At 44.5% G+C, this 21,159-nt stretch overlaps 1 protein-coding gene and 1 pseudogene across 4 annotated transcripts; both read left to right on the top strand.

Annotated features, from left to right (window-relative positions):
• Positions 1-387: 387 nt before the first annotated feature.
• LOC124250256 (zinc finger protein 17-like) lies at positions 388-2,868 on the top strand (annotated as a pseudogene).
• Positions 2,869-10,580: 7,712 nt separating this feature from the next.
• On the top strand, positions 10,581-18,260 carry LOC124251189 (zinc finger protein 547-like). Of its 4 annotated transcripts, none has more exons than XM_046683753.1 (4): positions 10,586-10,801; positions 13,714-13,738; positions 15,114-15,198; positions 16,426-18,260. In XM_046683753.1, the coding sequence occupies exons 3-4, from the start codon at positions 15,165-15,167 to the stop codon at positions 17,856-17,858; spliced, it is 1,467 nt and encodes a 488-aa protein (XP_046539709.1). In that variant the 5' UTR covers positions 10,586-10,801; positions 13,714-13,738; positions 15,114-15,164; the 3' UTR covers positions 17,859-18,260. The 4 variants fall into 4 exon arrangements, with proteins under 4 accessions (XP_046539706.1, XP_046539709.1, XP_046539707.1 ...); XM_046683751.1 differs by lacking the exon at positions 13,714-13,738 and adding an exon at positions 11,317-11,547 and having other exon boundaries at positions 15,072-15,198; XM_046683750.1 differs by lacking the exon at positions 13,714-13,738 and having other exon boundaries at positions 10,581-10,801; positions 15,072-15,198.
• The last annotated feature ends 2,899 nt before the right edge of the window (positions 18,261-21,159 follow it).

Below are 21,159 nucleotides of genomic sequence, written 5' to 3'. Positions count from 1 at the left end.
CTTTGCAGGGCTCTCCAACATTTGACCTATGCTGACGGTGTTGAGAGGTCTGTACATATCCCTAAATAGTCTTTGAGCACCAGGTACTGTCACAGTCGGACGTTTCTGGATCTGGACACATCTGCTCCATGCTCATCAGTCACCAGCAGCCATGGCCTTGTTGAAAGCCACTTGCAGAAGAGTGAGCTAGGGACCCTGCCTCTCCTCCCTGCACCTTACCCTTTTCTTGTGTCCTTCCTGTTATGTGAGCTTCTCAGGCCCAGCTCTTCACAGAAAGCCTTCCTCTCACTGGCTGTAGCCCTTGTTGTCATTCACCAGTCCCATGGACTTAATTGTGGATGTGACTTACACTCATTAGTGGGGCTGCCGCCTGCCACCAAAGTCAACATGCAGTTTACCAGCATCTCTCTGCTTACAGGTTGTTGGCATGGAGCCCAGGATCAAGAGGCACCTTTTGAGCAAGGTTTTTCTGTGGGAGTGTCACAAGTCAGGGCTCCAGAGCCAGGTTCATCCACCCAGAAGACCCAGCCATGTCATAGGTGCGGCTCACTCTTGAAAGAGATTTTGCATCTGGCTGAGCATGATGGGATACACCCTGATCAAGGGCGGTACACTTATGGGACAAGCCTGCACCAGCATCCAAAGCAGCAGACCGGAGATAAACTTTGCATAAAGGACAGCAGGAACATTTCCCTTGTCATGGACAATGGAGTTCACATGACAGAGAGGACATTGGCATGCACTGAAGGTGGGAAATGCTTCCCAACCAGCCCAGTCCTTCTCCAGCTCCCAGCCCCTCACAGTGAGGGGAAGCCACCCAGGGACGCTGAGCGTGAGGAGCCCTTTGAAAGTGGACAAAATGATTACAAGTGCACTCAGTGTGGGAAAGCCTTTAGCCGTAAACAAATACTTGTGATGCACCAGAAAGTCCACACTGCAGGTGGACCTTATGAGTGCAGCAAAAGTAGAACATTGTTTAGGCACAACTCTGACCTCAGTAAACAGCAGAAAAATCACACTAAAGAAAAGGGTTTTAAGTGTAGCCAGTGTGGGAAATTATTTAGGTACAACTACAAACTCATTAAACATCAGAGAATTCACTCTAGGGAAAGGCCTTCTAAGTGCCCAGAATGTGGGAAAGTCTTTATATACAATCCCAGTCTCATTAAACATCAGATAATTCATGCTGGAGAAAGGCCTTATGAGTGCAGTGAATGCGGGAAAGTATTTATATGCAATTCCAGTCTCATTAGGCACCGGACAGTTCATACTAGAGAAAGCCCTTATGAGTGCAGAGAATGCGGGAAAGTCTTTACATACAACTCCAATCTCAATAAGCATCAGGTAATTCACAGTAGAGAAAAGCCTTATGAGTGCAGAGAATGCGGGAAAGTCTTTACATACAACTCCAGTCTCCTTAAACATCAGATAATTAACAGTAGAGAAAAGCGTTATGAGTGCAGAGATTGTGGGAGAGTCTTTATCTACAACTCCAGTCTCCTTAAACATCAGATAATTCACACTGGAGAAAGGCCTTTTGAGTGCAGAGAATGTGGTAAAGTCTTTATATACAACTCCAGTCTCATTAAACATCAGATAATTCATACTGGAAAAACGCCTCATCAGTGCAGAGAATGCAAGAAAGTTTTTACAGACAAGTCCAATCTCATTAATCATCGGAGAATTCACTCTTGAGAAAGGTCTTATGAGTGCAGAGAATGCGGAAGAGGCTTTACATACAACTCCAATCTCATTAAACATCAGAGAATTCACACTGGAGATAAGCCTAATGATTGTGGTGAGTGTGGGAAAGTCTTTACAGAGAACTCCAGTCTCATTAAACATCAGAGAATTCACACCAGGCGAAGGTCTTATGAGTGCAGAGACTGTGGAAAAATCTTTACATGCAACTCCAGTCTCATTAAACATCAGAGACTTCACATTCAAGAAAGGCCTTCTGAGTGCAGAGAATGTGGGAAAGTCTTTACATGCAATTCCAGTCTTGTTAAACATCAGAGAATTCACACTCGAGAAAGGCATGAGTGCAGTGAATGTGGCAAAGTCTTTAAATACAACTCCAATCTGATTAAACATCGGAGAATTCACACTGGAGAAATGCCTTATGAGTGCAGTGAATGTGGAAAAGTCTTTACAGACAACTGCAGTCTCATTAACCATCAGAGAATTCACACTGGGGAAAGATATTATGGATGCAGTGAATGCGGCAAAGTCTTTACATACAAATCCAATCTCGTTACACATCGCAGAATTCATACTGGAGAAAAGCCTTATGCATGCACTGAATGTGGGAAGACCTTCATTAGAAAGTTCCAGCTCCTTCAGCATCAGACAGTCCACACTGGAGAACGGCCTTATGAGTGCAGTGAATGTGGTAAAGCCTTCCACAGCAATATTACACTTGTTAGGCATCAGAAAACCCACACTGCAGAAGAGTCTTATGAGTGTCGGGAATGTGGGATATTCTTTACATGCAACTACTACCTGATTAAACATCAGAGAGTTCACAGTGGAGAAAAGCCTTGTAAGTGCAGTGAATGTGGGAAGGCCTTCTTCAAATGTATGCTTCTTGAGCATGAGAAAATCCACTCTGGAGAAAGGCCTTATCACTGCAGTGTATGTGGAAAGGCCTTTCTTAGAAAGCTTCAACTTGTGTATCACCAGAGAATGCACACCGGAGAAAGGCCTTATGAGTGCAGTGAATGTGGGAAATCCTATAGCTTTAACTCCAGTCTCAGTAAACATCGGAAAATTCACGCTGGAGAAAGGCCTTATGTGTGTTGTGCATGTGGGAAAGCTTTCATTCTCAAGTATAAACTTGTTGAGCACCAGAAAATCCACAGTAAATAAAAGCCTTATGGGTGCAGTGAATGTGGCAATGCCAGTCTCATTAAAGATAGGAGTTTTGCTGGAGTAAGGCCTTATGGGTGTCGCAAGTGTGAACAATTGTTTAGGGACAGCTCAAACCTCAGTATACATCAGAGAGTTCACCCTGGAGAAACGCCTTGGTAGTTTAACTGTTGTGGAAAGTTCTTGAGATGCAGCGCCACGCCTGTAAGCATTGGAGACTTCACAATGGAAAAGAACTGAGTTTGCTTCCACTGTTTGGCTATTGTGCATAATACTACGAATATGAGTGTAGCAACATCTCTTTGAGACTCTGCTTTCAGTTCTTTAAAAGTACATCCCCAGAAATGGAATTGCTGGTTCATGTGGTAATTGAATTTTTAGTATTTTTGTGCAACTGTTTTCCATAGTAGCTGTACTATTTTATATTCCCACCAGCAGTGCACAGGGATTCACTTTCTCCACATCCTTGCCAAAACTTCTTAGTTTTGTTTTTTTGATACTAGCTATCCTAATGTGTGTGTGGTGATGTCTCATTGTGGTTTAGATTTGCATTTTCCTCATAGTTGGTGATGTTGAGCATCTTTCTATGTTCTTGTTTCCCATTTCTGTATCAGTTTTGGAGAAATGCCTGTTCAAATCTGTTGCCTATTTTTAAGTTAAATTGTTTTGTTGCTTACCTTTAGGAGTCCTTGTTTATGTTGTCCCCTTAGATCCATGATTTGCAAATATTTTCTCACTCTGTGTGTTGACTTTCACTCTGTTGGTTTTATCCTTTAATGTACAAAAGATTTTGCTTTTGATATAGTCCAATTTATCTATTTTTGCTTTTGTTGTATGTACTTTTGGTGTCATATTCAAGAAATCATTGCCATTGGGAATGGTGTGTTTAGTTTTTCTTTTTGTTTTTTCTTTAGAGGAAAGGATGGAAGAATGAAAAAAAAACAGTAGGAATTGAAAGATGAGGAGATAGAAGAAAAAGGAAATAAAGTAAGGGCAGATAATATGATACAGAAGGAACAGGGGAGAATATTTTACTTTTATGACTACATGTTATGTGACATGTGTTGTGTTGGGGGCTCTCACAAGCAACATCTCATGAAATTCTCAAACCAGTTGGCTCATTTGAGGAAAGTCAATAGGGAGTATGATATAGGAAATGGAAAGAGAATAGTGTTAGAGATCTGGGAACCAATCTCAGATTTTAATCTCTGGTAGTAGTTTTTAATTCCATAGTGCAACATATATTAGGTGAATAATTGATAGTATTTCTAAATTTAATGCTTTCTTTTCCATAAAACTCATGACAATTTAGATAGAGTTGCAGGATTGAGAGAAAACATTTAAAATGTCTATATTTGCTCAGTATTAGACAAGATGTAGATTCTTATTTCAGAATATGTTGTCAGAGGCCCTGCAAATGAACCAAAGTATGAGCATATCATCACCTGTAGAGGAAAACCACATGGCTGTCAAGGCTATGAACTTATGTTCAGACTCATTGGTATTAAAGAAAAACAAGTTAAATGTAAGCGTATTACGCCAAGTCCTTCTAATTACTAAACTTTGGGAAGCAGGTGTGATGTGATGTGGAAGCAATCATGTGTACCTCACAGGAGGGTCTAGGACTGCAGTGATGATGTATGTTTTATTTTTCTTTGTTAAATACCTGGGAACAGAATGGCAGGTTCATAGAGTTGGTGAATAATCAACATTTTTAAAATTAAACTATTTTTTGAGCAGGTTTAAGTTTACAGAGAAATTCAGCAGAAAGTATAGAGTTCCCATATTCCCCTTCACAACCACCATCCTCACAGTAGAAGTTTCCCGATACGGCATCTTGTTTTAGTGTGACATATTCCTTACAACTGATGAGGCAAATGATGATGATTATTACCTAAAGTTCACGGATTGCATAGGGTTCACTCTCTGTGTTCATCATTCTATGGGTTTTGACAAATGTATAATGCCGTATTGCTACTATTCTGGTATCATATGGAATAGTTTTACTGCCTTAATAATCCTCTGTGCTCCACCTGTTTACACACTGTCTCCTCTGTCCTCTCCCCTGGCAACCACTGGGTTTTTTTTTTTTTTTTTTTGGTAGGAACACAATATGAAATCAAACCAATGTTAGGTTTGCACAATGCATTGTTATTGCCTATGGGTACAATGATGTACAGCAGGTCTCTAGAGGCTCTTCATGTTTCTTAACTGAAACTTTGTGCCTGTTTATTAATAACTCATTTCCTCCTCCCCCCAGTCCCTGGTAACCACCATTCCAGTCTTCGATTTTATGAATGACTATTTTAGATTCCTCATATAAGTGGAATCATGCAGTGCTTGTTTTTCTGTGTCTGGCTTATTTAGCACAGTATCTTCAAGGTGCATCCATGTTGTCACATATTGCAAAATTTCCTTCTTTCTTAAAGGCTGAATAATATTTTATTGTGTGTGTCACATTTTCATCATCCATTCATCTGTTGATGGGCATTTAGGTTGTTTTCTCATCTTCAATATTGCATGGAACTGCTAATATCTCTTCCAGGTCCTGATTTCAGTTCTTCTGGATAAATACGCAGAGATGGGAATACTTCATCCTATGGTAGTTCCATTTTTAGTTTTTTGAGGAAACTCTATACTGTTTTCCGTAACAGCTGCACCATTTTGCCTTGCCACCAACAGTATTCAATGGTTACAGTTTCTCACATCTTTCCCAAGACTTCTCTTGCTTTTTTGATAATAGTCATCCTGATAGGTGTGAGGTGATATCTAATTATGGTTCTGATTTGCATTTTTCTGATGATTAGTGACAATGAGCATTTTTTCCCATACCTGTTGGACATTTGTATGTCTTCTTTGAAGAAATGACTATGCAAGGCCTTAGCCCATTTTTAAATCAGGTTGTTAGTTTTTTGTTATAGAGTTGTAGGAGTTCTTTGTGTATTTTGGAGATTTACCCTGTATGAGATATATAGTTTGCAAATATTTTCTCCCCATTCAGTTGGTTGTCTTTTCTTTCTGTAACCAGTGATCTTTTTAGTATCTCTGTAGTTTTGCCTTTTCTGGACTGTCATATAGTTGGAATCGTCCACAACAGCCCTTTCTGATTGGCTTCTTTCATTTAGTAATATGCAGTTAAAGTTCCTCCATGTCTTTTCATGATTTGATAGCACATTTCTGTTTATCACTGAATAATATTGCTTGTATGAAGGTACCAAAATTTGTTTGTCCATTCTTCTATGTAAGGACATCTTGGTTGCTTCCAAATTTTGACAACTGTGAATAAAGCTCCTGAACGTTCACGTGGCGATATTGTGTGAACATCACTTCTCCACTCAGTGGGTACGTGTCAAGGAGCATGGTTGCTGCATTCCGTGGCAAGAGTATATTTAGGTTTGTGAGAGACTTTCAAACTGCCTTCCAGGGATGCTATACGGTTGTGATTTCCCACAAGCAATGAATGAGAGTTCTTGTTGCTCCACATCCTTTCTAGCATTTAATGTTGTCAGTATTTTTAATTTTAGCCTTTCCAGTGGGTGGGTAGTGGTATCTCGTTGGTTTTTAAATTTTGGTTGGTTGTTTACCTCGATTGCCTAATGACATATGATGTTGACCATGTTTTCATATTCTCTTAACAGTGTCTTTTGCAGAAAAGATATTTTTTATTTTAATCAATTCTAACTTAGCCAGTTTTCCTTCATAAATTGTGATTTTGGTGTTGTATCTCAAAATTTACCACCAAACATAATGTCATCTAGGCTTTCTCCTATGTTGTCTTCTAGGAGTTTTATAGTTTTGTGTTTTACATTTAGGTCTGTGATCCATTTTGAGTGCGTTTTTGTGGAAAGTGTAAGTTCTGTGTATGGATTCATTTTGTTTAGATATGGCCATTCAATTCTAGCACCATTTGTTGAATGGACTATCCTTTCTCCATTCAACTGCCTTTGTTCCTTTGTCAAAGATAAGTGGACAGTATTTGCGTGGATCTATTTCTGGGCTCCCCGAATTGTTTTTGCATCTGTTGAGATGTTCAAGGGGTGGAGTTCTTTTGTTTCTTTGTTTTGGTCTTTTATTCCCTCATATGATATATTCCATTGATTGATGTTCAAATGATAATCAATCTTGCATTCCCGGTTAGACAAATCCCACTTGCTCACGCTGTATTATCCTTTATGTATGTCGCAGAATTGGTTTTATGGTAATTTTTTATACATGTTATATCTATGTAGATAAGGGTTAATCACTCTGTAGTTTTCATGTGTTGTCTCTGTCTCACTTTGAGATCAGAGGAATTCTGACCTCATAGAATGAGTTTAGATATGTTCCTTCTCTTTTATTTTCTGGCAGAATTTGTGAAGATTAGTGACATTTCTTGTAAATATCTGATAGAATTTCCTTCTGAAGACATTTGGACTTGGGATTTCCTTGTGGTAAGATTTTCAATAACTATTACTTAGTATAGTTCTCTGTAGATTTTCTCCCTCTTATGTCAATTGTAAGAATTTCTGCCTTTGAAGGAATTTGTACATTTCATCTAACTCATTTAAATTTGGGTAGATAAGTTGTTCATACTATTTCCTCATAATACTTTTTTTTTTGGTGAGGAATATTGGCCCTGAGCTAACATCTGTTGCCGATCTTTCTCTTTTTGCTTGACAAAGATTGTCACTGAGGTAACATCTGTGCCAATCTTCCTCTGTTTTGTATGTGCTATGCCACCACAGCATAGCTTGATGAGTGGTGTATAGGTCTGCACCTGGGATCCAAACCAGTGAACCCCGGGCTGCCAAAGTGGAGCATGTGAACTTAACCACTATTCTACTTGGCCATCCCGCCTTATAATATTTTTAATTTTTGTAGGGTCAGTAGTCAGGTGTCCTCTTCATTCTTAATTTTCTTAATTTCTCTTTTTTCTTATTTTTTGGTTGGTCTACCTACCATTAATTTCATTGATTGTTCAAAAGAAACACTTTTTGTTTCATCACTTTTTATGGTATAGATTTTCTGTTTTCTATTTCAATGAGTTTTGTTCCACTCTTTATAAATAAAGCCTATTTATTCACCATCACCTGCATTTGGCAGAGACTCAAAGGCAAGCAGAGGATTGGGAATACTTTATAATGGAAAAAAGGTAAGAGGTCCACTATGCCCTGATTATGAAATGCTGGCATGTGAAGCAGCAGGGGGGCTAAGTAGAAGTGGGGCTCCTGTGTGATTCATTAGGAGTACATAGTTGGCTTTTTCTGGTTGGTCCTAAGTGGGAAGTGGCCAAAATTAGGGAAGATGCTAGGAATTAATCAAGTCCCTACCTGTCAACTATTTTATGATGTATTGTAAAAAGCTGAATGCAGGCCGTTGAGGGCATCCTGACAAAGGCAATATAGGAAGGAGGACCAACTCATTAAATACAGGTCGTGTCCTTGAATTGTGCCCGGATCTTCATATAGAGGTGAGTGAATGGCAATATGGAGATGTCTGGGACATTGAACGGGAAGTTGTGTTACTCAACACATCCCTGTGTTATGACTATTTTTTTCCCTGCTTTTTCTCCCCAAATCCCCCCAGTACACAGTTGTATACCCTAGTTGTGGGTCCTTCTAGTTGTGGCATGTGGGATGCTGCTTCAGCATGGCTTGATGAGCAGTGGCATGTCCACGCACAGGATCCAAACTGGCGAAACCCTGGGCCGTGAAGTGGAGTGTGCGAAGTTAACCACTTGACCCCGGGGCTGGCCCCTTTATGACTTTCTTAAATTAACGTTTGTGAAGTGGAGCACAGGGTGCCAGATGGTGAGTTCCACAACAGACCAAGACCACAAGAGAAGTCGAAGTGGAGAAGTTTATTACTCACAGGTGGTGGAGGAAGTACATGGCACACCTCCAGGGGCCACACAGGGAGGTCAAGGCAGGGTCAGGCAGAGAGAGAGTGGCAGGACCTGGGGCACATGCCTTTCTTAGGGTTTGTGGGTGCAGTGCCTTGGGGTTCCCGGGATAAGTCCAGGTTGGTCAATTCATACCGAAAAGAGCAGAGTTTTGGTAAGCTCCAGGGGGACATGGGACACACAGGTGCTGGGAGGCAGGGAAGACTTGATCACAAGGGCTTTGGAAAGTCATGTCAGGAACTTAGATTTGCTTGTGACTCTGCGGGCTGCTGTCTGGGGCATGTGCTTCTGTGAGGGGGGTGAGTGTTGGTTTAGAGTCCCTGCAGGCTGCTAGGCCAAACAAAATGGATGCCGAGGCAGCGATACCATGGAGTAACTTAGCTAAACTCTTCACACCCTGCAAATGAGAGGCAGGGCACACCAGGGAGGCCCACATGAAATCTTGTCACATGGAGGAAGGAGGGGGCAGGGGAGAATCTGGGATTACGCCTTTGTGACTAAAGTGCCAGGGAGTACACAGGTGGTCATCCCCTAGGGCAGGAAGCCAGAACACATTAGAGTTTGTCCTTGGGCTATTTGTAATAAGTTTTGCAAGCCTGTGCAAGCTGACTTGCACGAAGGAGAAGTACACATCTTTGACTTTTAGTTTGGCCTTGTGATAAATGAATGCTAAATAGACCAATACAGAATCTAAGACGACAGAACAGTCCTTTATATGCAGGCAGCTGGCAACCCCCTTCCTGGGGTGTCCACTACTCCTGCTTTTGTGCCTGAAACCCATAAGGTGCTCCTTGAACATTGCTTAGATCAGTAACTACAGCGCACAGCTTCCCTATTCATTTTCATTTTTCTGGCAAGTCTTTCAAAATATTGTTTCTATCCCACCAAGCATTTAACGAGCCACATTTTCAAGTATGAAAAAGAATCACATTTTGGAGACAAAAGCCTGAGTGTGGCCAAGGTTTCAGCACAGCCACATCCTCAGCTTCATTCTCTGGCTTTTCAGACTTAACTGTCTCTTGCTAAAACTTGACCGAGAAAATGTGATCCCACACCTTTGTCTTGGGGACAACATGCTCCCAAGAGCACACACTGTCCTGGCAGAAGATGGTGTGTGATAAGTCACTATTCTTTTCAGATAGGTTTCAGATTCTTGAAAGATTGAAAATTATCTCATATGGAGTAAGAAATATTATTTGAAGAAATGTGTTGGTCACTGGTTTCAAACACGGTCACGGCTACAGGGACACAAAGATGTTTTTCTGGAAACTGGAGTCACAGCTTCATCCGTGATTCTGTGCCTGCTGCCATCCCTCCTCCATCTTTCCCGCCGTGGCTGTGTCTGGAGTCTTTTCTGCGCCACATATCGCAGAAGCTCATTAACTTGACTTCAGACTACGTGTATTTGAAAGGAGACAAGATAGCTGAGGGCTGTGAGTGGTCACAGTGTCACTACAATAAGGTGGTCCCTTTGAATGTGTAACTTGCTGTACTTCATAGGCTCTGAAAGAAGTTTCTAACCTTTCGTTGACTTGCTGGACTGCTCTCCAAGAAATCTGGGTACTTTCTCTTTAAGAGCAAGCGAAATCCCGCTCCATTTTTGGAAGCCTGGAGCTCCCTGTCCCAAGACCCCTGGGCTTGCCACTTCGTCTTTATCCCGAGGGTAGGGAGCAACTTAAGGTCTAAGATTCGAGCGAGGTGCCTGTAGTAGAAACTACAATACCCAGAAGCCTCTACGGTGAGCGGCAGCAACTGAGCCAGTGAAAGGTTAGGAGTGGGACGCCTACGTGCGTTCGCATCGTGTAGGGCGGGACTTCCGGCGTTCCTTCTCGTGCACTTGGTAGGGCTCGGGTTTTTGGCCGGTTCAGGGCGTCGCAGGCGCTTTGTGGGCACCGAGGTGACGGAGCCGAAAAGCGCGACAGGAGACGTTGTCTCCGCTGCGCAGAGGCGGCTGTGAGGCCCGACGGAGCCGGTGGGGACGCGGCGGCCCTGGTCCCGGTTCCGCCCGTCCGCTGGTCGGTGGCTGAGGCAGCGCCGATGGCGTCGCCCGAGGTGGGTGGTGCCTCCCCGTGCCTCACCCGGTCCGAATGCCGCCTCCGAGCGCTGGAGCCCGGGTGGAGGGGCGCGGCCTCGGGGTCCGGGCGGAGGGGCGGGCGTGGTGCAGTGGGAGCCGCTGGGCTGTGGTGGGGGCGGGGCTGCGGGGGCTGGGGAGTCGGCAGCCTTTGGACCGCTGGGGGCGTCCTGTCCGCAGGGAGCGGGGGTCAGGAGGAGTCCCGCCCTCAGTGGGGGCCTGAGCAGCCGGAAGCCCTGGAGGCTGAGAGGGGCGGCGGTCGGGAGAGGCCCGCCTGGAGCTGGAGGTTGAAGCGGGTAAAACTAGGATGCGAGTGGAGCCCAGTGTGGTCCCCGCAACAGACCGCGGAGATTTATGATCGGCTTGGACCAGGGTGGTTGCGGTCGAGGGGAGACGTGATGAGATTTTGGTTAGATCTCAGCAGTGGAGCCTATAGGTTGTCCTGATGCTTCACGTATCCTGTGAGCAAAAGTAGGGATTGAAGGATCGTCTCCAGGTTTCTTTGCCTGAATTTCCGAAAGTGTAAAGATGGGGAAGTCAGCGCAAGCAGCACGTTTCCCCGGGAAGATCGTGAGTTGGATTTTGGACGTGTGATCCTAAGATGTGTCAAGATGGAGATGCCCTAAGATGGAGACATCACATGAGTTTGTGAACGTAAAGGTGTGGAGGCCCTGGAAGGGCCCTGGGATGGAGCTTTCAACGTGGTCGAGTGTTCGGAGTGGCCCGGGTAATGACCTGGAATTAGATTAAGGAGAGTGTCTTAAGGTTGTTATTTCTCATGGGTCCTCTAGTAAGTGTCAGGAGGGTTGAGACTTTGAGTGTCGGGCATAGGGGTTTCACCATTCCTGGTGCTCCCTCTATAAAGGAGCATATCTGGCACAGGAGGTATTCTGGCCTGTGTCTGTGGAACAGGATGCCTGGATGTGATAAGTTGGTGGCCTGGATGGAGATAGAAGTGTAAGGTGGTGTAGACTCAGCCCTGCAGGTCAACTGATCTTCTGGGACAATCCCTGTGGGACAAAAAACGGTCAGGTTTGTGGAGCAGACAGATTTCAGACAAGGGCACTGCTGTCTCACCTCCACACCTCAGGGCAAGAGGAATGGAGTACTACTCTCAAGGGGCTGCTGCAAGTGCCTTTCAGAGGACTGTGTAGCAGACAGGCTTGTTTGCTGAACAAAAGTGTAGCTGAACTGCCTGCTCAGAGTCTCCCTACAACTCATTAAGTCCATAGTGTATGAAACACTTATTGATCAAAACAGCGTAAGCAACATCCTTATAAATGTTTACGCATAGGTAGGCAGTTAGAAATGAACATCTTCAATAAATTAAATCTGCCCACACTTTATAAAAATTGATTGAAATGTTAATTTCTCTGTAATATTTTCTAACAGTGGATGTTATATATCCATTTTCTGAAAACCTTCAAAAGTAGAAGTTATGCCAACCCAGATTTTCAAAACCCTCTCCCTTCATTTGCACTGAAAACATACAAAATTGTTAATCCTTTAGAGAGTTACAGCTGATGGGTAGCGTGTACTGTTTATGTTTAATACTATTATCAACCCTATATGGTGGGAATCATTGTTATCCCCATTTTGCAGTAAAGGAATTGAGGCTCAGGGAGGTTCAGTCCTTATGCAAAGTCACACAACTGATAGTAGTGGCACTGAGGTCAAAGAAACTGAGCTTACACCATCAGGCTGAGATCATTTTGCTCCAGAGCAAGGCAGGGATGGTGGTCCAGCTTAGGCTATAGAATATTACCATGGTTACCCATTTCTCCTGGCCTCCCTCTTCCTGCAGGTTCCCATGACATTTGCAAAAATGCCTATGGACCCTGTAGAGGTGAATGGAAGATGTGTCAGACCTTCATCCACCCCAATTATCACCCCGATGGTTTTGCCACTCCCATATAAAGGGTGATGCTGTCCTGTGATTATTCACCTATTCCTTCTCCCTCCCTTGGGTCTGAAGTCCCTGTGGTCTCTCCAAGGCCCAGGGTCTTGAACTCAGTCCTGGATTCTATGGAGTAGTTCCCATTTCTGACAGCCATTGGGGTAAACTGTGGAAGGGTCCACAGCATCCAGAATTTTCAAATGATTGCAGGTGAGATAGCTGGATTGTTGAGGGAACTGAAAGTCTGATATCTGGTGGGAATACACGGGAGCGGGGGGAGTGTTTGGAGGATAGGGGTGCACAGTTGTCAGGTCTAAAACTACAACCTGAGTTTCTGGGCCTCTAATCTGAGGGAAGTAGGAGCTAGGGAAGGTTTGGAGCAGAGGAGCCAGGTGATTTGACCTGGATTTTAACAGGCTATGTTTAGCTGCAGAATGGAGGAGATTCTCTGGGAGCCAAAGTGGAGGCAGAGTGACCTGGGAGGAAGTTACTGTGGCGGTGTGGGTGAGCATTGGTGGTGGCTGGACAAGTGTGGTGGCTATGGAGGTAGAGAAGTGGTTACCTTCTGGATGTGTTCTGAACAGAGCTGCCCCCCTTTAGGGACGAGGAGAGTGAGGGAGCTGGGAGATGAGATGGAAGGGGGAGTCAGGGATGGCCTCAAGGTTTTTGGCTTTCTCTGGAAGGATGGATGTCCTCTCAGTTGAGATGGGGAAGTCAGCAATAGGAGGGGTTTTCAGAGGGAATAGGAAGAGTCAGGTTTTGTCATAGATGTTCCAGAGACTCCGAGTGGAGGTGCCCAGTCGGCAGTTGGACACACAGGTCTGGAGTCCAGGGGATGTATTTAGGTTGCCGATAGCCACAATATAGTAGCCAGTGTGTGGAACAAAGTGTTGCTGTGCATCAGTTTTCAGAAGGGATGTTGTTAGGTTATGGCAGGCAGGGGAAGGAGGAGGCTAAGATTTGATTTGTATCTCTTGTTGGGATCCTGGATGGTAGTTGTTGGTGGACATCACAAAGACAGGTGAGGAAATAGAGTGGCTGTGATGGGGTGTGCCTATGAGGGATAAGGGTAGAGGAGTCTGGAAGGCTTTCAAGGGGGGTTGAAGATAGGAGATAGATGTTGAAGCATCTCCATGAAGGAGGCCACATGTCAGGGCGTCTTGGGACTTAGAAATGTATTGTGGTGACTCTTGGTCAGGCTTGGATTATTTCATTCAGGCTGGTAGATTAGTTGAGGTGTGAAAGGATCAGCGAGGAGCGTTGCTAGGTCTGGGCTGGGGATGGGGAGTTAGGCGTAGCTGCGCTTGTAGTGAGGGTCAGGTAAAGAGAGAATGTTCATGACTGCTTATAGGACAGCATGTGCAGTGAAGAAGGGGTGGAGGGCCAGGAGTCCATAAGGCCTTCATGTTAGGTTTTGGGGGCTGAGTGTGACACAGGGGACAGGGCCAGGTGGGGAGAACCACAAAGGGACCCTGGAGCTCTCTTGTGATAAGGAACATGGGCATTCTGGGGCAGGATGGGGCAAAATAGAATGCTGATTCCATTTGCAAAATACTGCCTGTATTCCATGTGCACAGTGGCATGTTGCGAGGCCACAGAAATGCCTTTAGGGGCTGGCCCCGTGGCCAAGTGGTTAAGTTCGTGTGCTCCAGTTCAGCGGCCGGGGGTTTCGCTGGTTTGGATCCTGGGTGTGGCCATGGCACTGCTCATCAGGCCATGTTGAGGTGACATCCCACATAGCACAACCAGAAGGACCTACAACTAGAATATACAACTATGTACTGGGGAGCTTTGGGGAGAAGAAGAAGGGGGGAAAAAAAGAAGATTGGCAACAGATGCTAACAAAGGTGCCAATCTTTAAAAAGAAAAAAGAAAGAAATGCCTTTAGCATGGGCCATCGGGTCTCGGTAACCGAGTTGCGAAAGTGGAGGACCCAAATGTGTAGAGAGGTTTAGTGTAAGAATGATGTGCAGGTGAGGAGGAATGTTAATGTTTAGCCGCAGGCCCTGGCACTGGATGCCTAAGGGAGAAAGATGAGTTCAAGTTTCCTTGTCTGGGAGGCAAGTTCTGGGGGACCTGAGGATATATACTGGTAAAAAGAGGGATAGAGCCCTCATTCCAGGCCCAGAGTTTAGATTATACTTTTCTGTGCTCTCCTCCATGTTTACTGTGTTCTGGACACAGTGGTCAGTGGAAATGAGGAGAGAGCAGACACCGGTGCCACCAGACCTGGCATCTCTTCCACACTGGGAAGTTGGGGTAGAGCGTGAGGAGGGGATGGAATTGTGGGGAGAAAGACTAAAGATCCTGGAGAGAGAAGCTGCACATTGATTGAACTGTCCTCATGTGGGCAGGGACTTGTGGTTTTTACAGACGTGGCCATACGTTTCTCCCAGGAGGAGTGGGGCCTTCTTGATGAGGTTCAGAGAAGCCTGTACCGTCATGTGATGCTGGAGAACTTTGCACTTTTATCATCACTAGGTAAGGCCCTCATACCCACCCCAGTGTCCTGGACTGGGTCCTGTTCTTTCCTGCAATGAGACCATGGGTACCACTTCCTTTCCTGGTTTGCTGGCATATGTGTTGTTGGTGTCAGGGCTGGACTGTGTGCACTGGACTTGCTCTTCTCAAGCAGACCCTTCCCTGTTGCTCTGAGGCCTTCCAAGACAGGGCTCAGGAGTGAGAAATCTTGAAGTTTGTCTGAGTGATCCCTCAAATCTGGCCTGTTCCTGCTTGGGTGACTCTGTTCAGATTGATGGAACCCAAGGCCTTCCCCCTTCTTCCTGACATCTCTTGGGGCGTGCTGGTGCGAAAAATTTCAGCCACCAATGTGGTCACTATTTGTAGAGACCACTGGTTCTGCAAGACTCTCCTCTCAAGTTCTTTTGATTTTAGATTGTGGGCTGTTGTGTGTTGGATTGCTCTGGGGGCATACTGGCCACTCCCTTGCCCTGCATTTCACCTAGGTTGGACTCTTCCAGGTCCTGTGTAGGTGCTCACCTTGAAGAAGGGAGAGGGGCCTGGGTGCCTGACAGGTGGACATTACCCCATCAGTGGCAGCAGGAAATAGCCCTAGAAGCTGGGAAAGTGTGTGTCGTCAGAGCTGGGTTCCAGTCACACTGGGAACCAGGCCTGTGCCGACCATTGCATGATGCCAGGGACAGTGGTCATACCTCATGTCTATCTTTTCTTTCTCATTGTCATTTCTCATCTTCCAGTCCCTGGGTCCCCAGCTCCTCAACTTTTGTGGCCTCCACCTCTCATCCTTTCCCTTCCATTGCTCCCTTTGTGGTGCTCTTGACATGTGACCTACACTTAAGGTGTTGTGAGGTCTGCCGATATCTTTAAATAGTCCTTGGACATCAGCTACTGTGTTGCAATCAGTGATTTCTGGGTCTGGACACATCTCCTATTCAGTGCTCACCAGTTACCAGCAGCCATGACCTTGTTTAAAGCCATTTGCAGAGGAGTGAGTTGGAAACCATGCCTCTCCTCCCTGCACTGTACCCCTTTCCTTGTGTCCTTCCCATCATGTGAGCTTCCCAGGCCCAGCTCCGCAGAGCAGGCCTTCCTCTCACTGGCTCTAGTTCCCATTACCTCTCAGCAATCCCATGGACTTATTTGTGGGTGTGTCTGACACATTTCTGGTGGGGGTGCCTCCTCCCACCAAGGTCAATGTGCACTTCACCAGCATTTATCTGCTTACAGGTTGTTGGCATGGAGCCCAGGATGAGGAGGCAACTTCAGAGCAAGGTGTTTCTGTGGAAGTGTCACAGGTCAGGACTCCAAAGCCAAGTCTATCCATCCAGAAGGTCCAGCCCTGTGAAAGATGTGGCTCACTCTTGAAAGACATTTTGTGCCTGGCTGAGCACAATGGAACACACCCTGAACAAAGACTGTACACTTGTGATGCAAAGTTGTACCAGCACCAAAGGCAACAGATTAGCAAGAAACTTTCTAGAAGGGACAACGGGAGGCCTTTATTTGTGAAGAAAAGCAATGTTCACATGACAGAGAGGACCTTGACGTGCCTCAAAGGTGGGAAGGGCTTCCCAGCTGGCACAGTCCTTCTGCATCCCCCAGCCCCTCACAGTTGGGGGAAGCCACACAGGGATACTCTAGGTGGAGATGCCTTTGAAAATAGACAAAATTATTACAAGTGTACTCAGTGTGGGAAAGCCTTCAGCAATAAACAGATACTTGTTGACCATGAGAAAATCCACAGTGGAGAGAAGCTTTATGAGTACAGAGAATGCAGGATGGTCTTCCTTAGAAAGTCCCACCTTGATCAGGAGCAGAAAGTCCACACTGAAGCCAGGCTTTATGAGCACCCAGAATGTGAAGTATTCTTTAAACAAATATGTGGCCTCAGTGACCACCAGAGAATTCACACCAGGCCAAGAAGGCCTTTTGAGTGCAGCCAATGTGGGAAGGCCTTCCTTAGACTGTCCCAACTCACTGGTCACCAGAAAATCCACACTGGAGAAAGACCATATGGTTGCAGTGAATGTGGAAAATTCTTTAGGAACCACTCCACACTCACTCGACATCAGAGAGTTCACACTGGAGAAAGGCCTTACAAGTGCAGTGAATGTGGGAAGGCTTTTACCCGCAAACATAAACTTGTTGAGCATCAGAAAATCCATAGTGGCGAAAAGCCCTATGAGTGCAGAGAATGTGGGAAAGCTTTTGGCCGCAAAGACAAAGTTGTTGAGCACCAGAAAATCCACACTGGAGAAAGGCCTTATGAGTGCAAGGAATGTGGGAAAGCTTTCAGACGCAAACATAAACTTGTTGAGCATCAGAAAATCCACACTGGAGAAAGGGCTTATGAGTGCAAGGAATGTGGGAAATTCTTTATGGACAGCTCCTCACTCATTATTCATCAGAGAGTTCACACTGGAGAAAGGCCTTATGAGTGCAGCAAATGTGGGAAATTCTTTAGGTACCGCTTCACACTCATTAGACACCAGAGAATTCACACTAGAGCAAGGCCTGATGAGTGCAGTGATATGGGAAATTCTTTAGTTGGAACTCCAGACTCATTAGACATGGGACAAATCACACTAGAGAAAGGCCTTATTAGTGCATCTAATGTGGGAAGTTTTTGTGCTATGAATCCAGACTCCTTGCACACCTAGAGTTCTCATTGATGTGAGTCCCTATGAGAACTGTGAGTATGGGAATGTCTTTACATACGACTCCAGCCTCATTAAACCTTGTTGAATTTGCAACACTGGAGAAATGCCTTATGAATGCAATGAATGTGGGAGCGTCTTTAGCCATAACTCTCACTTGTTTGGCTTCAAAAAGTTCATACCAGAGAAAGAACTTATGAGTGCAGCAAATGAGGAAAAGACTTCAGCCAAAGGTCTGCTCTGATTGGCACTGTGTAGTACTGCTATGTACTTTTGGATTTGTTTTCATTGTAAAATACACATACATAAACTTTGCCATTTTAAGTATTTTTTTAGTGTATAGTACTGTTAAGTACACTCACATTGTTGTGCAACAAATATCCAGAACTCTTCATCTTGTAAAAGTGAAACTCTATACCCATTAAACAATGACTCCTCTTCTCTTCCTCCAGCCCCTGGCAAGCTCCATTCCGTTTTCTGTCTCTGTGAATTGGACTGCTCTAGCTTCCTCATGTAAGAAGCAGCATACAGTGTTTGTCTTTTTGTGAGTAGCTTACTTCAATTACCATAACCTCAAATTTCACCTATCATGTAGCAGGTTTCAGTATTCCTTCCCTTTTAAAGCTGAATAATACTGCATTGTATATTTATACCACATTTTCTTTATCCATTCATCCACTGCTAGACACTTCCCCTGCTTCCACATTTTGGCTGTTGTGAAGAATGCCATGAGAATGAGTGCACAGATATCTCCTCAAGACCCTGTTTTCAATTCTTTTGGGTATGTAACCAGAAGTGGAATGGCTGAGTCACATGGTAATTCCATTTTTAATATTTTGAGGAACTGTTTTCTATATCGGCTGCACAATTTTATATTTTCATCAAAGGTCCACAAGAATTCTAGTATCTCCACATCCTCATCAACATCACTTTATTTTCTGTGTTGTTTGAAATCTCAGCTATCCTTATCCTTATGAGTGTGAGGTAGGATCTCACTGTGGTTTTATTTCACATTTCTCTAATGACTAATGATCATAGATTCAGCCATTTGTGTGTATTCTTTGTAAAAATGTCTACATTTGTCCATTTTTTTTAAATCCGGTTATTTTCTTATTGACTTGTAGCAGTTCTTTATGTAATCTAGATACTAACTGATTGTCAAGTATGATATGCAGATGTTTTCTTCCATTCAGGAGGTTGCCTTTTCACTCTAAATTGTGTCCTTTGATGCACAGAAGTTTGTAATTTTGATATGGTCCAATTATCTATTTTAGTTTTTGTTTCCTGTGCTATTGGTGTCATGGCCAAGAAATTATTTCAAAATCCAGTGTCATGAAGCCTTTGCCCTGTTTTCATCTAAGAATTTTATGGGTGTACATTATCCACTTTGGGTTTGTTTTTGTTTGGTGTAAGGTAAGGGTCCAACTTCATTCCTTTCAATGTGGATATCCACTTTCACCTACACCATTTGTTGAAAAGACTGTTTTACCCCCATTGAATTGTCTTGGCACTGTTGTCAGTTATTTGACTGAATATGCTGGCTTTCATTTCTGGGCTCTCTGTTCTGTTTCACTGATCTGTGTTTGTCTTTATGCCAGCACTACATGGTTTTGATGTATAATTTTATGAAAGTACTGTCTTGACTCAGTTGTGTTTTGTTTTTTTGGTTTTTTTTTTGCTGAGGAATATTCACCCTGAGCTAACATCTCTGCCAGTCTTCCTCTGTTTTGTATGTGGGTCACCACCACAGCATGGCCACCATCAAGTGGTGTAAGTTTGCACCTGGGAACTGAACCTGGGCCACCAAAGTGGAGTGTGCCCAACTTAACCACTAGGCTGCAGGGCTGGCCCCTTGACTGAGTTTTGAGTCCCTGGCTTGATGCTGGTCATTTTCTCTTTTGGAGCAGCTGATTAAGTCCATGCCCCCAGTCACTGTCCTTATCAGGCACTCACCCTCTATACATTATCCCTTATGGCCCAGAGCCAGATATTGGGTAACTAGGGGCAGCCCCTATGGCCCAGAGCCCCTGAAATTATTCAAATTAGACAATCCACAGGGAGCCTGGGGAACCTAGCTAGCTCCAGGCCACTTACAGTACAGAGGGTGCCCCCTACAGCCCCAGGTTGCTTACCATGACCCCCTCTGCAACCTGCCATGCAGTCCTGCCCAATGCCCTTCTCATTCCAAACCCTAAGTAACAGAATTCTGCCTTTTATCTATCCAAGTGTCTTTGTGTTGTGTACTGCCATCAAGAACCTTTAAATCTGCTAAAGCAGCCATCCACATGGGCCCGCCCCGTGGCCTAGTGGTTAAGTTTGGTGCACTCCCCTTCGGTGGCCCAGGTTTGGTTCCCAGGCACAGAACTATACCACTTATCAGGGGCCATACTGTGGTAGCAACCCACAGACAAAATAGAGGACAGTTAACACAGATGTTAGCTTAAGGTGAATCTTCTTCAGCAAAATAAATAAGTAAATAAAAATAAAACAGCCACACACCCAGAATAGTAGTATGTTGAGCAAATGAGCAGCAAATGTTGAGGATTATTCAGCCTTTAGCCTAACCTCAAACAGCACTAGTAATTTCAAACTAGAGAAAGACCTTAGGAGTGCAGGCTATGTGCTCTTTCGTTGTTCTACATAATAACATCATAGTAAAAGCTCTGGAGATTAGTCTTCGTGAAGGAGTTATCAGCCAGAAATTAAACCTCATACATCCAAACATCCTGGGGAGATTCTGTTAAGTACCAAGTATATTGGAAGCTTTCATAATATACCTTGCACTTTCCAACCTGCCTGTAGTCCTTGCTAGAATTAAGTCGCTGCTGGTGTCTATTACAGAAGCCTTCCCTCCTCTACCACATGGCCGGGTGCCACAGTGTGTATGTATCACCTTAAAGTGCTCTCAGGAGGCAGAAAGCTCTGCTCTCTTCCTTCACCTGAAGGGTTCACCAGTCATTTGACTTTTGGGGAGCCTCAGTCCCTCCCTGCTGCCTGGTTTGGGTGTGGACATTACCCAGCTTTGGACAAGAGGACTCCCGCCAGCTTCTGCAGGCAGCATTTGGAGATTTCCCTTCTTCGTGAGTATATTTGGTCATCTTGTGATGCTTGGGTAGATTTTTCCAGCCTCAAAGTCACCCAACCTGGGACTCCCCACCTCACACTGCTGGTTTTTGTGATCATAAAGTTCTTATTGATTAAGCTACATTTACTCATGGGGGTTTTATTCACTGTGTGCTGTGGATTGAGATCAGCATTAGGCTCTGCCAGAATGAAAAGGTGAATGTTTTTTGTGGGGACCTCT

This window comes from Equus quagga, chromosome 13 (assembly GCF_021613505.1).
Source record: "Equus quagga isolate Etosha38 chromosome 13, UCLA_HA_Equagga_1.0, whole genome shotgun sequence".
Classification (NCBI taxonomy): Eukaryota; Metazoa; Chordata; class Mammalia; order Perissodactyla; family Equidae; genus Equus; species Equus quagga.
The sequence above is the reverse complement of the archived record's forward strand: the minus strand, read 5'-3'. Positions and strand labels throughout refer to the sequence as shown.

Excerpts from the sequence above, each read along its gene's own strand:
- LOC124251189 (XM_046683750.1), top strand. Across the intron at positions 15,199-16,425 it reads TGCACTTTTATCATCACTAG|GTTGTTGGCATGGAGCCCAG; the intron begins GTAAGGCCCTCA and ends ATCTGCTTACAG.